The sequence below is a fragment of the Lutjanus erythropterus genome, chromosome 12 (assembly GCF_056507025.1).
Source record: "Lutjanus erythropterus isolate fLutEry1 chromosome 12, fLutEry1.hap2, whole genome shotgun sequence".
In the NCBI taxonomy this organism is placed as follows: Eukaryota; Metazoa; Chordata; class Actinopteri; order Lutjaniformes; family Lutjanidae; genus Lutjanus; species Lutjanus erythropterus.
In genome coordinates this window covers 33,839,530-33,851,975 of record NC_139328.1, presented here as the reverse complement: position 1 = coordinate 33,851,975, position 12,446 = coordinate 33,839,530, and the positions used below count along the sequence as shown (strand labels likewise).

The 12,446-nt window shown below is 38.7% G+C and overlaps 1 protein-coding gene across 1 annotated transcript in view; it reads left to right on the top strand.

Annotated features, from left to right (window-relative positions):
* The window catches only part of LOC146318283 (uncharacterized), a 151,375-nt gene extending 140,580 nt beyond the window's left edge, over window positions 1-10,795 (top strand). The window contains exons 3-7 of the mRNA XM_084732525.1: window positions 7,151-7,186; window positions 8,680-8,754; window positions 8,976-8,985; window positions 9,083-9,158; window positions 10,136-10,795. Coding sequence (XP_084588651.1) covers window positions 7,151-7,186; window positions 8,680-8,754; window positions 8,976-8,985; window positions 9,083-9,158; window positions 10,136-10,304 — 366 coding nt within the window. The 3' untranslated portion in view covers window positions 10,305-10,795. The remainder of the gene's footprint in view (window positions 1-7,150; window positions 7,187-8,679; window positions 8,755-8,975; window positions 8,986-9,082; window positions 9,159-10,135) is intronic.
* The last annotated feature ends 1,651 nt before the right edge of the window (window positions 10,796-12,446 follow it).

Genomic DNA, 12,446 nt, shown 5'->3' with positions numbered 1-12,446 from the left:
AGATATTGAGTGAAATTTCATTTTTGGGTGAACTATTGCTTTATCAATAACTGAGTTTGGAACTGCTAAAAAATGGTTCAAAAGATAAATTTTAGTGAAATAAAGTTTAGAGGGACAGAATCAACAAACTTTTGTTTATTTACCCTACATAAATCATATTCATTCAACTTCGTTTCACTCTGTAATTGTTTGGATCAGACACAACATAAAAAAACAGACCTGCACACTGATGAAAATATTTTTTCTCTCCACATTGTGAGTTCAGTCAATACATGCATTTCCAAATTTTGTATTTTGCACTGAAAATCAGAAGAGAACATTGTAAATAGCATATAAACACAGCAACAATATTTGTGGAGACAAAAAAGAAAGTATGAATTACACTCTAGGCTCTGGGCTACATTGCACTGATTGTAGAGAAAAGTTGTTTTTTCACCTGCGCTCATGTCGAAATGTCCAAATTACTGTTGCAACAGCAGATCTGCTGAGGTTGGGCTGAACTCTCTGTCCAGCTTCTCTCAGTGTCAACCTGAGGTTTACAACATGGTCAATCATGGTCAGTGCAGACTTGATAAATTCAGTACAGGTAAACTCACCTGGTGTCTTTTTGTATTTCTCATGCCTGACTCGTGAGTTTACAGTTAAGCAACAAAGTGTGTGTACGCCTGACGGCCATGTTTGATCCACTGTTTGACTTGTGTTGTATTTTGAACAACAGTGCTTTGAAAGGGCAAAGAAGTGACATCATGTTACGTTTCTGTGTCTAATGTAGAGAAGTGTGTCCATTCTGTAAAACCTCACACTCCAGTTGTCAGTCCTTCCTTCTCTGCACAGGATGGTCCTTCACCCCCACCCCTAATCACATTCACACACACACATGCGTACCAGGACGGGGAGGAAATGATAGTACTTGAGGGAAAAGTAAGTAAAAAAACGTTATGATTAGGGGGGAGTATGTGTCCATATAAGGAGAATGAGTCTCCTCACAAGCAGAGTAGAAAATACAACAATTTGTTGCGAGGCTTTGGATGCACTGATCACAGAAGGAATTCCAAAGAGGACAGTGAGGGGATCGGGGTCCACTCTTTTACCCAAGACTGCACAACGGGTGTCAGATAGTTTTGGACATGTCAAGTAGTCCACAGGAGATCGTTTGCATCTGTTGCATCTGTCGGTCCTGTCTGGATATATCTTGGCTACTCTTGCATTGATGAAATGAACTCTATGTAAAATCTTATACAGCAGTAGACTTTGCTTTTCACATATAGAGCAGGTATGTACAAGGTTTAATATTTGTCCCTATTTTTTGTTGGACACGGTAATCCTGAGATCCTGGTCCCAGATGGCAGTAAAGAGTTCAGGACAGAGTCAGTCATAGAGGGGGAAGGGACGATAATAAAGTGGAGGGAGTTTATTTTGGCCAAAGTGAGTATTTAGAAGATTAGATTTTGCTGATAAATCTGTAAATGTCTTTATCATAAAGGTCGTAGATGGTCAGCAAACCCTTGATTGACCAGGTCTAAAAAAAAAAACAGATCTGAGCAAGATGGTAAAAAATGTTTTTGAAAGAGTGGAGCTGGACCTGACGATGCATGTTAGCTACATTATCTCCTAAACTGCCAAAAAAAACAAGAATGTTTTTGAGTTGTGGACAAAATAAGACATTTGAGGATGTCATCTTGAGCTTTGATCAACATTTTTCACCATTTTCTGATATTTCATGGACCAAACAACTAATCAGTTATTAATTGATGAGAAAAATAATTGTTCATTGCAGCTGTAGAAACACTTTATTAGCCTAAATAATTCCACAATGTTTTCTATTGAGGTAATCTGAAAAATAACAGAAAGTCACATTTAGCTTTTTAGTAACTAATTCTAGTAACTAAGCAACCCAATAGTTAAAAATTCCATTGATCACCACTTAAAATATGTGTGGTCTTGCTGTAATAATGTGACTAGATGTTCACCATAGAGACAAGTAGTAGAACATCTACATGATGACTTTTTAAAAGCCTGTGTAGTGAAGCAATACCTACCACGAAGTTGCAAACATCTCTACTTGATTACTGCTGGAAACACTACTGCCTCGCTACAGAACTCTACACGACCACCATAAAGCCACAAATATGTTTTGTGTAGCAGTTCAAGGTGTGTGAATGTTCATGCAGCAGATCAGGTATGTGAGAACAAACCCTGCACTACGTGACTGATGTGTAACAACTGAGACAAACCACAAACAAACAAACCCAACAGTCAAGAAGAGAAAGAAATTCAAGTATTTAAAGTAAACTTTATATATAATTATCTCATATATAATTGTTCAGGCTTTTTTAACAAGATACGTGGATAGAATTGAATAATCCGTCTCTACTGAATAGTTGAAAGTTCAGATTTCTGTCCTTGAGTTTGATTGGCTATTGCCGCTCATGTGTTTTGATGCTACGTTATAATAGTGAATTATTCTGTGGGACAAAAAGGAGACTAATGTCGTTCTCACATATCTGACCTGCACTCACACCCATTAAGGATGCTGCATCAGTGGAGATACAGTCCAGACAACGTGGATGTAACAGTGGTCTTTGGAGAAATGATACTGAGTTCAGGTTCACTTCCAGGAGATGTAGGTACTGTAGATGTCACTATTGGGATATATTAAGGGGGAATCCGGGAGCATTCAGTTGATAGGGTGGTGCGTGTGGATTCGCTCCAGCATTCTTTGTCTTGACTGGCCTGTTATGCCCCGGTCTAGGGGAACCCTGGACACAACAGATAATGTGCTCCCTCTGTCTTCCCACACCAAAGAAGGCCAGCAACCACGTTTTCAGGTTCAAAAAAGGAGCAGTTTTTATTTTGCTTCAGGGGGAAACACAGGCCAAAACAATAAACAAAACAATCTAAGGAAAACCCTAAACTTACCTAACGAAGAAAAAACAAAAGGGGAAAGAAAGACAAAATACTATCCTGATCTCCTAACAAAAACATAAACAGGAGAAAACAGGTTCACAAAATAAAGGCTGCCCCCCCCCCCCTACTAAACTGCCCTGCTATTTACACGTATTTACAAAAGTTTCAAGGATTTGAGGCTTACTCGAAATATGCTCACAGTGCTATCAACAAATTACTCAAAGCTACTACCGTCATCTACTGATCTACAAAGATTACCAAAACCAAACAACTCGTAACACCGTGCTGGTGGTTCTTTGCGGTGGGGAGGCTGGAGAGAGGGAGAATGCAGGCCGTCGGCGCTCATGTAGGCCTAGGGCTCCGCCCCCGACCAATCGTGCGGCAGCAATCGTCATCATCATCATCATCCAGCGCCACCTGTTCCCAATTCACACTGGAGCAGCAACACACACGCACACACACTAGGGAGAGGAGACACTATAGCAAAAGGAAAAAACAAAAACACATTGACAAATGACCCACAGGGTCATAACAGGCCCCATCACATGCCCTTCCACCCTAAAAGCCCCCTTAAATTTTGCATGGTTTTCCCACATTCTTCTGTCTTCAATATTTTTAAAATTTTGAATATATCATTATTATTATCATTATTATTTCCCTATAGACAACTGGAATGGAATATACAAATGTGGGTTCTGTAATTACTTCAAATGTGTCTGTAATGTGACCCTTCTTTTATTTCAGAAAAGTTTCTGGAAAATGTATTGTGTCTTCAAGAGTAAATAACACAGACACTGAAGTTATACTTCATGTTGTGGCTTGTTTGTGGCTCCTGACTGAGCATTGTCTCGTTTCCTGCAAAAGTGAAACTGTTTCTGCCGCTGACCTGATATTGACATCTGGTTGGACAAGCTGTAGACACACTTATCCAATGATTTGTGTGTACTTTGTCCGTCTACCATGTATGGAAGGTGTCACAGCTGTATAAAAAGTAGACACAGAAGTGAAAAAGGGGTTTGTGTTTGTTGGTTTCGTGCTGACTTTTTGACTTTCCCTCCCTGCCTCCAGGTCTGGTAGAGGTAGGGAGGAGAAGGACATTTTTTAAAAATAATTCACCAACAAGTTAATTGATAGAGCATCAGTAGTTTTTACTTTTTACATTGAAAGTTTTTGTGTCCTTTCTCTATTTAACCCTTTTGCCATGGAGAGATTTTCTTTTAAAACCTTTTTTTGAAAAAAATTTTCAATTTCTACCTACCTTCTCTTTGTGAAACTTGTAACCATCATAACATTGTTAAAGTCTAAATAAAAATGGATTCTAACCCCAACCAAAGTCCTGACCTGCTCATCTCTGCCTCTCTAAGGTAAGAAATTTCTGTTTTGAATTAATCTGACACTAGAATAACTTAAACTTTTATTCAGAGCAGTTTTGCCAGTAATACAATGTGATATAAATTTTGGATGAAAGCATTACTAAGTGATTTTGGCACAAAATGTATTAAATTGATATCTTAATGAACCTAATTAGAAGGACAGGGTTGAGATATTATATATATTTTGAGTAAAATTGCAATTTGCTATCAAGAATGATCATTCTTGCATGATAATTTTCATTTTTTCTGAAAAAAAAAGTAAAAACATGATGGTGTGATATTTGTTGTGTCTCGGTGTGGACAGACAGGGCTTCTCCGCTGCTTCATTACTTACTTTTTCATGTCTGACTACAATGTAAGGAAAAGGAAATACAAACAAAGCTTCCTTTGTTTAATATATTAACAAACCTGTTCCTATGAAACAAACTGAATATGATTTAGTTGATGCAAAGCAACAAGTGCACTGTTCTGCGAAACTTCTGTGCCACGTGACTATGACCTATGTCATCAGATTGCGCCGCGCTCATCACAAACAGAGGAACGGGCCAGATAAAAGCTTAAATAGCTCAAACTCTGCCTATCTGCATAGACATGGTGAGGACTTTGGTGTTATATCATTGTTTAAAATGCGTGTTAGTCTGTGTGTGTACTTAGTGACACAGTAACAGTGATCAAACGTTAATTCTGCCCACAAACCGGTTAGCATGTTTGTTAGCACGTGAATTAGCACGAGACTTATAAGTGATCAATCCCTTTTATGACAGCACTTTGTCCGGCTAAAGTTTATGACGGCTGTGTGTTTATTATTCTAGCATGGCAATAAACCTGTTGCATGTGGTTAATTCTTCTCCAATAGGAGCTGTTCTGACTGTGAAGCAAGCGTAGGCCTGCTATGACTCAGCTGAATGACGATTTGTTATGATGAAAGTGCTTGGTTACTGTATGAGTTTTCATAAAAGATCCAGATCTCAGGGAAACACAATTAGACACTAATTAGACAACTGTATTGGTAATAATTATTTAAGATTGAAAATCAGTTCCATTAGTTTTAACCCAGCAATAAATGAACTGAGAGAGAAAGGACATTAATGCAATAAAAAGTCAAATTTACATGCATGGTCATGCCAATAACGCCTCTTTGAATTTGAATTTGAAAAAGCATGAGCCCTGAAACAGTAGCAGAAAAGTCAAAGAGAATAACCATATTTAAGACAAAAATCAAGACAAGTATTGAACATTTACAAAGTAAAATGAATCATCTGCAAAAAAAAGAATGTAGATTAAAAATGTTTTTTATTAAATGTTATATATTTCCAGCTTGGGGCGTTCCCTGCGCCCTCAGCATGCATCTAAGTGCTGCAGATACACAACCAACCATCTAGGTCATTATCTACTCATCCTCATTTCCTTTTTCACGGAGAAACAGCGTTGCAGAATCTCCCCAATAATTTAAGTGACCAGTTTTCAAATGTAAAAAACAAAAAATCTGAAAACTGCTTGTCTGGTGTAAGTCTCCAAAAGCCCCAACATACCAAATTGCCTAAATCATCAATGAAACTCTTTACCTTGGAGCCACGTTCACGTGCACATGCACACTCTCTGAACAGGGTGTGATGGTGCGCGCTCTTAGGGATGCCAGCCGCAGCCCCACCTGCGGAAACGCGGGCATTTCTGCTCGACACTATAGCAGCCGTGACAGACCCCGTTTGAACTGGTGGTGTGACCATTGGGCTCGCAAGTGATCATTATATCGGTGCTTTAGGAGACTTGGATTTTGCCAGACAAGCAGGAGGCATTCTGTCTTTTTCTTTTTTGGGTTGTTTTTTTAAGTTTCAAAACTGGTCAGCAGTCGCTAAAATCGTTTAGGAGATTCTGCAACACTGTTAAACTGTGAAAACTGTGAAACTCCAACAGTGTCTTGTGGATTAAAAAACTAAACCCGACCTGCAGTCAGTATGAGGGTGAGTAGATGATGACTGAATTGACATCTTTGGGTGGATGAGAACAACCTGTTGTTTGATGAGCATAGAGCTGGAACTGCCTGGCGCAATAGATAGAGATTGTAATTCAACTAGCTAGAATGGACAAAGAAAATTCTGTTAAGTCTCTAAAAATAATTAGAACAAGTATTTAGTGGGGTTGCAACGGATCACAGTTGTCCCCCATGGTTCAGCCCAAATGTGACCCACGGATTAAATGAATTCATCATAGCAGGAAATACAGTTTAACTGTCACTGTTAGTTTTTAAAGTAATAACTCCCCCAATCTCGATACTGAGTTAGAGAAAAGATGAGATTGACGTACACTCTGTTTTACTCTCAAGTGCTGTGCTGTGAGACACTGAGTCTTACACCGTGTTAAACACAGCTCGTAATATAGAATGTGAACAATATTTTCAGCTCGAGTTCGCCCGCATTGCTTCTAGTTAGGAAGCGTGTTTAAAAGCCGTTCACATCCATCGAGTGAAATCTGACCACGATTTTGGACATTTTCAGTGGTTTAACTGAGAAACTGGACATGCTCGTCACAGAAATAGATCATAAGATTGCGTTGTTTATTGTAACTTTGGTGATGTCTGCTGCTGGTCTCCTCTGACACACAGCTGTCACTCACAGGAGTCTGTCACACAGCCCTCACTGCTGATTGGCTATTACTCATGATGTGAAAACTAATACCAGTATGGTATTGCATCAGCATTCTGTGATTTGTGTCTGTATAAATAAAATTGATCTGAATTAACTTTCATATCAGCATCATAGTCTGGCAGACTTTAGGAGAATAAATGTTCCTGTGAAAAAAACAACTTGCACCTTGTTTCTTCATGTTTGATTCTAATATAAAATATCTTTGTCCTGCTGTTTCACACTCAGGTTGAAATCATAGAATCAGAGGAGCTGTCAACTCCAGTGAGTATATTTCACTTTATTTCTCCCTCATAGCCTTCTTGTTGTACCATCATGTTGTACTTTAATCACTACTGGCCTAACTCTAACCCTATCTACTCCATACCAAACTGGGTGGGTCATCAACCTGCTCGGGGAGAGTCACTGAGATAGATCTCCTTCACCTAACTACTTATAGTGATTTAAATGATGTATATGACAGGAAATACTTATTAATCCTCTAATCTGATTCACCACAGACACAGTCTGAACAGAATAAACAGGACAGGAGGCTGGTGACTCAAAAGTGTAGACAGTAGAATTTCTTATGATCATATAAAAATAAAAATATTAAAAAGAGGGAAACTGAGTCAGCTGACAGCTACACAGTAGCAAACTTTAGTGAGTGTGTTAAACTGTGCACTGACTGATGTAAACAGTAAAAATGTTCCAGGAGGGGTTAGAGGCTACTAATATCATTTTTACACACAATGCAAAAAAAGAAAGATCCACTTGGGCAAAATACCACTGCAAATGTTAAGAATTACAAATTGTGTACACTTCCACACAGAGAATAACAAGCAGAATAACATGGCAACCCACATGATGCTACGATCAAACAACCAGGGGTCTTTAATTTTAAATAAAGCCAATAACTCCTGCTCTCTTTAATTACTGATTACTGCCTGTATATTGCACAGTGCCCTATAAATATATTAAAGAAAAAATGAACACACAAAACAAGAGAAAAAACAAACAAGGCCTGTTCCTTAACCAACAAGACAAGACAAGACAATCATTCATTCATTCATTAATTTTCTGTAACCGCTTATTCCGTAAGGGTCGCGGGCTGCTGGAGTCTATCCCAGCTGACATTGTTGTCATTATTGTTGTTTTCTTAACAGTGATATAAAAGATAAGTTCGTTGACCTGAATAAAAGTGTTTGTAATGCTGTTATAAACAATAATAAGAAACTCATTCTCAAGCAGTCTATAAAATTGTTAACAAGTTAACAAGTGAACTCAGGACACAAAATAATACACAAACATTGATGGGTTGAAGATTTAATATATAAAAATATGAAGTTAATAAATAATAAATCTCAGTGTTCATTTACTTTTACTCCTGTTAAACAATGCATATTACAAGCACCCTAATATGAAGTGTTACTAAATAAAGGAAAAGAAAACACATGAGCAAAACTTTGTAACATTACAGGCTTCAGGTACTGTGTTTAAACGAATACATGACTTACTGTGAACAAACAGTGTTCTAACCTACTGCACCTCTGTGGATGATGGACTGGTAGAAGAGAGGAAGAGAAAGACAGAACACTTCCTACTGGTGCACCTAAATGAAAGGTCTCCCCATTTCATTGTAGCTTCTTACCCAGAAATCAGCCTTTTCTCAAATGTGGATGTGGACATGTTTGACAGTGACAGACGTGATATTTAACCATGAAATGTTGAAATGTTATTTTACTCCTGATCTCTTTTTATTATCATTCTCTTCCTAGGTCCAGTGTGAGACCAACCCAACTGGTGTGGATGGAGTTGTGGTCTATGAGGACAGAACTTATCCCATAACTTCTGTAAGTACAAACACACTGAAGTGAGTGTTAACTGTGTCTGATGCTTTCTTTGTGTGTTTTACAAATGCTCAGAGCAAAATGATCAGTAATTCACAAGAAAAGAGGAAAAGGTGAAAGAAATATCATAAAAAATGTTGTTTTATGTGCTTTCCTCTACTGTTAATCATCTAATGACCCCTCTGATTTATCTTTGTGCCCCCTGTGACGCTCCTGACCACCAGCTGAGCTCAGGTAAATGAAGGCAAACCTTTGATACAGAATCATAATAATCTAGAAAATATCTTCATGTGAGTTTGAGTCACTAAAATCAGAATTCAACTGTTTTCAGGAGAGAGACGTGATCAGGAGGAGAACCTGGTGGTTCGACCACGTGGACCCTTGATACCTGAAGCTCCTGTCCCCAGGTAACTGCACTATGAGAGTTCATGTTTACACTGTAGACATTATGATCTGCAGGACTCCACAAAAGCAACAAGTTATAACAGCCTGCATTTTACTACAAAGAACCAAGTGCTTCATTTTATCCTGATTAAAAACCAAACTCAGTGTTACATATCATTTATAGACAGGTGAGTAAGAAAATCAAATCATGTGAAAGAAGAAGCATTGAGGGTTTTAGAGACACAATGTTTCAGTCAGACACATGCTGTAACAAAACTGCTGAATATTTGCTCTTGTTGGACATTTTAAAATTGTCCTTCTTTGATATTTTATTGCTTTTGTTTTGGGGTATTGTCAAAAGTTTAATGGCCTCATATATTGTTTTGTTTGATACTTCCGGAAATAACAGTACTACTATTACATGTGTCTTAATTATTAGTGCATTAAAATATTGGCCAGATGTTGTACAACATCAAACTTGTTACTTTGAACTTTCACTTAGAATAGCACTTAATATTTTATGAAATATGTTTGTTTAATATTTCCTTAATAGAAATTTGATTGTCCTTCTGTTCAGTAATAGATGTCAGAATTCATTCTCTGATCTACCTCTGCTTTTTGAAATATCCTGTATAAAAATACCAAATTCTGTCTATTTAATCTTATGTATTACAATCAGTTTCTTTTCATACATTTTATTTTTATAAATGATTGGTGTGGTAATTGTCTCCTGTGTTTCATTTTTGGATTGGTTTTTACAGCTTTAGCATGAAGATGTTATTGTGAGGCTACATGATCACAACTTTTCGCTCTAATAAACTCAGAGCTGACAGTCTGCAGGAAGTCAACCTGTTCTCTCCCATTTACAAATGATATTTCATTGTCATTTTATCACACTCATGTTTCATGTTTGAGAATCGTTTCCTCATCTATCATGCTCATCTTAAAACATCATCGTTCTTCAGTTCTGTTACCTGATTCACTACTCTGTGTATTTCAGGGAGAACAGGGCCAACGTTAGCCGAGCCCCAGGGGCTTTGGGGTCCTGGGCGGTTCATGCAATGGTGCGCAGGGCTACAAATGCTCTGGGAAGGAGGGTGACTCTGCGGCGAAAGGTGGCCCAGAAACTGAAAAAGGCAGAGAGCCAAGACGACCGCGGGTCCTTGTGAAAATGGCCAGGCAAGTACCCTAACTGTGTCTAGACTAGGGGCCCTCTTCTGACAGCATTGAGGTTCAGCTCATCCTTAAGTGTTTGGCCAGATCACTTTGTTGTAGTGTTGTTGACCCAAGTGCAGGACAGACACAGATGTGGTGTGTTATGAATATTTAACCCAAGTCAGGACCTCCGACCACTCCATTGTCTTTATGGAAAATTTGAAGCTGCAGCCAGCGAGCCTGGCCCTGTCCAAAGGTAACACAAACAAAGTGAAGAGTAAAAATAGCATCTGGTTTTACTCTTGCTGAGAGCTGACTTCCTGGAGTCTTAGCAGCATTGTGATGTTGCTCAGTGACCAGCAGAGACCAGCTGTAGCTTCATATATAACTGATTTACATGAGAGTGATATTGACTATAGAAATGTTTAACTTTTGGTTTAAAGCTTCACTAACATATTAAAAGTGTACAGTATGTCACACACAATATCAAATAACTGTGTAATGTGACAAACCCACACAGATAATTACTTTTAGAAATAAAATAGAGATATTTTGTAATTTCAGCTCATTGCTTTGGTTTTATGGTTCATTAGCTTTTAGGAGCACATAGAGAAGACAGAGAAGAGAGGAGAGTGAATGTTCAACTTAAATTCAAATCCTTTTTTTTTTTTGTCTCTTTCATTTGCATACAGGAACCACAGGGCCATCCACACCCTGAGATACATGAATGGCAATGGCTTCCTGCTTACAAACCACCACGTCAGTGGTCTGTTTTTATTGTATTTTGTGCTGAAGTCGAACAACATGGTACGCTTAGAGTATGACTGTGCATTTACTGATACATGTTTACCTTTCCTGTATACATTAAAATTTATTATCAGAATTGTGGAGTGGGATGTCTCATTCATTTAAGCAATTTCACATTTTATTATGTGTTCAAAAGAGTAGGAACAATTGTCAACACTTTTGCTCATTAACCACTTTCATTTGGCTCACTGATCAAAAGTTGATTTTCAGTGACACCTCAGACTCTTCACAACTTCTAAACAGTCTTTCATTGTTTGATCCATCATGTGCAAAACGATCCATTCAGTTATCAAAATCTATCAGACATACATGTACATGTTCCATAAATATCAATGGCATGTAATGTTTGTGATGCAAATGAGCTGGCAGGTGACAGTAATGAAGAAGGAAACACACTGAGGTCACTCTGTGGCAAAGTTTCTATGTATGTGTTCACGTCAAAGATCAAAGAATTTTTTGTTGACACTGAATTTACAATTTCACACATTCACTTTGTTAAGTCCTGCCTCCAAACAGCAATTGTCCAATCATAGGTTAGCAACCGTAACTAGGGCTGGCAAGCTTTCCAATTCTCTACATGCTGGAGGAGGTTCTGAGAAGAGCATTTTACTCTGCATTTCATGAATCTGGACGGTGGCGTCTTTTTTGTCGTCTCTCAAAATACACGATACACACGCGCACGTGTGGGGAATGTATTGAATTTTGTCTTGATCTTTGACCTCAGCTTTAACATAAGCTGTGAACATTAGCATGTCTGGCTAACTAATGCTATCTTACTAGCTGCAGAAACTTTACGTCCAGACAGACTTGTTAGATCCCACTGCATCTACATTTGTTCTGTGGAGGTTTGAGGAGGAGGATGTTGGCTGATGTAGAATCAAACTGGGCCAGCAGACGATGCATCTTTCTCTGAAGTGTGGGAGAATTTTAGACAGAGACACAACCGTTGAGCTCCACAAACTGGACATGTCTTATCAGAGCGGGACAAACTACTCCCCATGAGTGCTGGAAGTGAAACACCGAGCGACCTGTCCCCCTCCTCCAGCTGCAGCAGCATTTCCCTCACACCCGAAGAAACATTTTCTGGGAGCCGTTGCTCAACGTGCTAATACTGAAATCGTTGTAGACAGCAGAGCAGCGCACAACGATATAACTTCCGAAGCAGAGCGGGGGAGCGGGCAGGTCTAGAGCATATACCTGGGTGTGCCCATATAAGCAAGTCTGCCACGCATTGACGTCAATGTTACTACACCGTTTAAAAAAAAAGACAGTAAAACAGAGCGTGCAGAGCCATCCAAAACAGCTTGCAGGGCTCACTTTCAAATGCATGAACCTCAATATTTGATGCT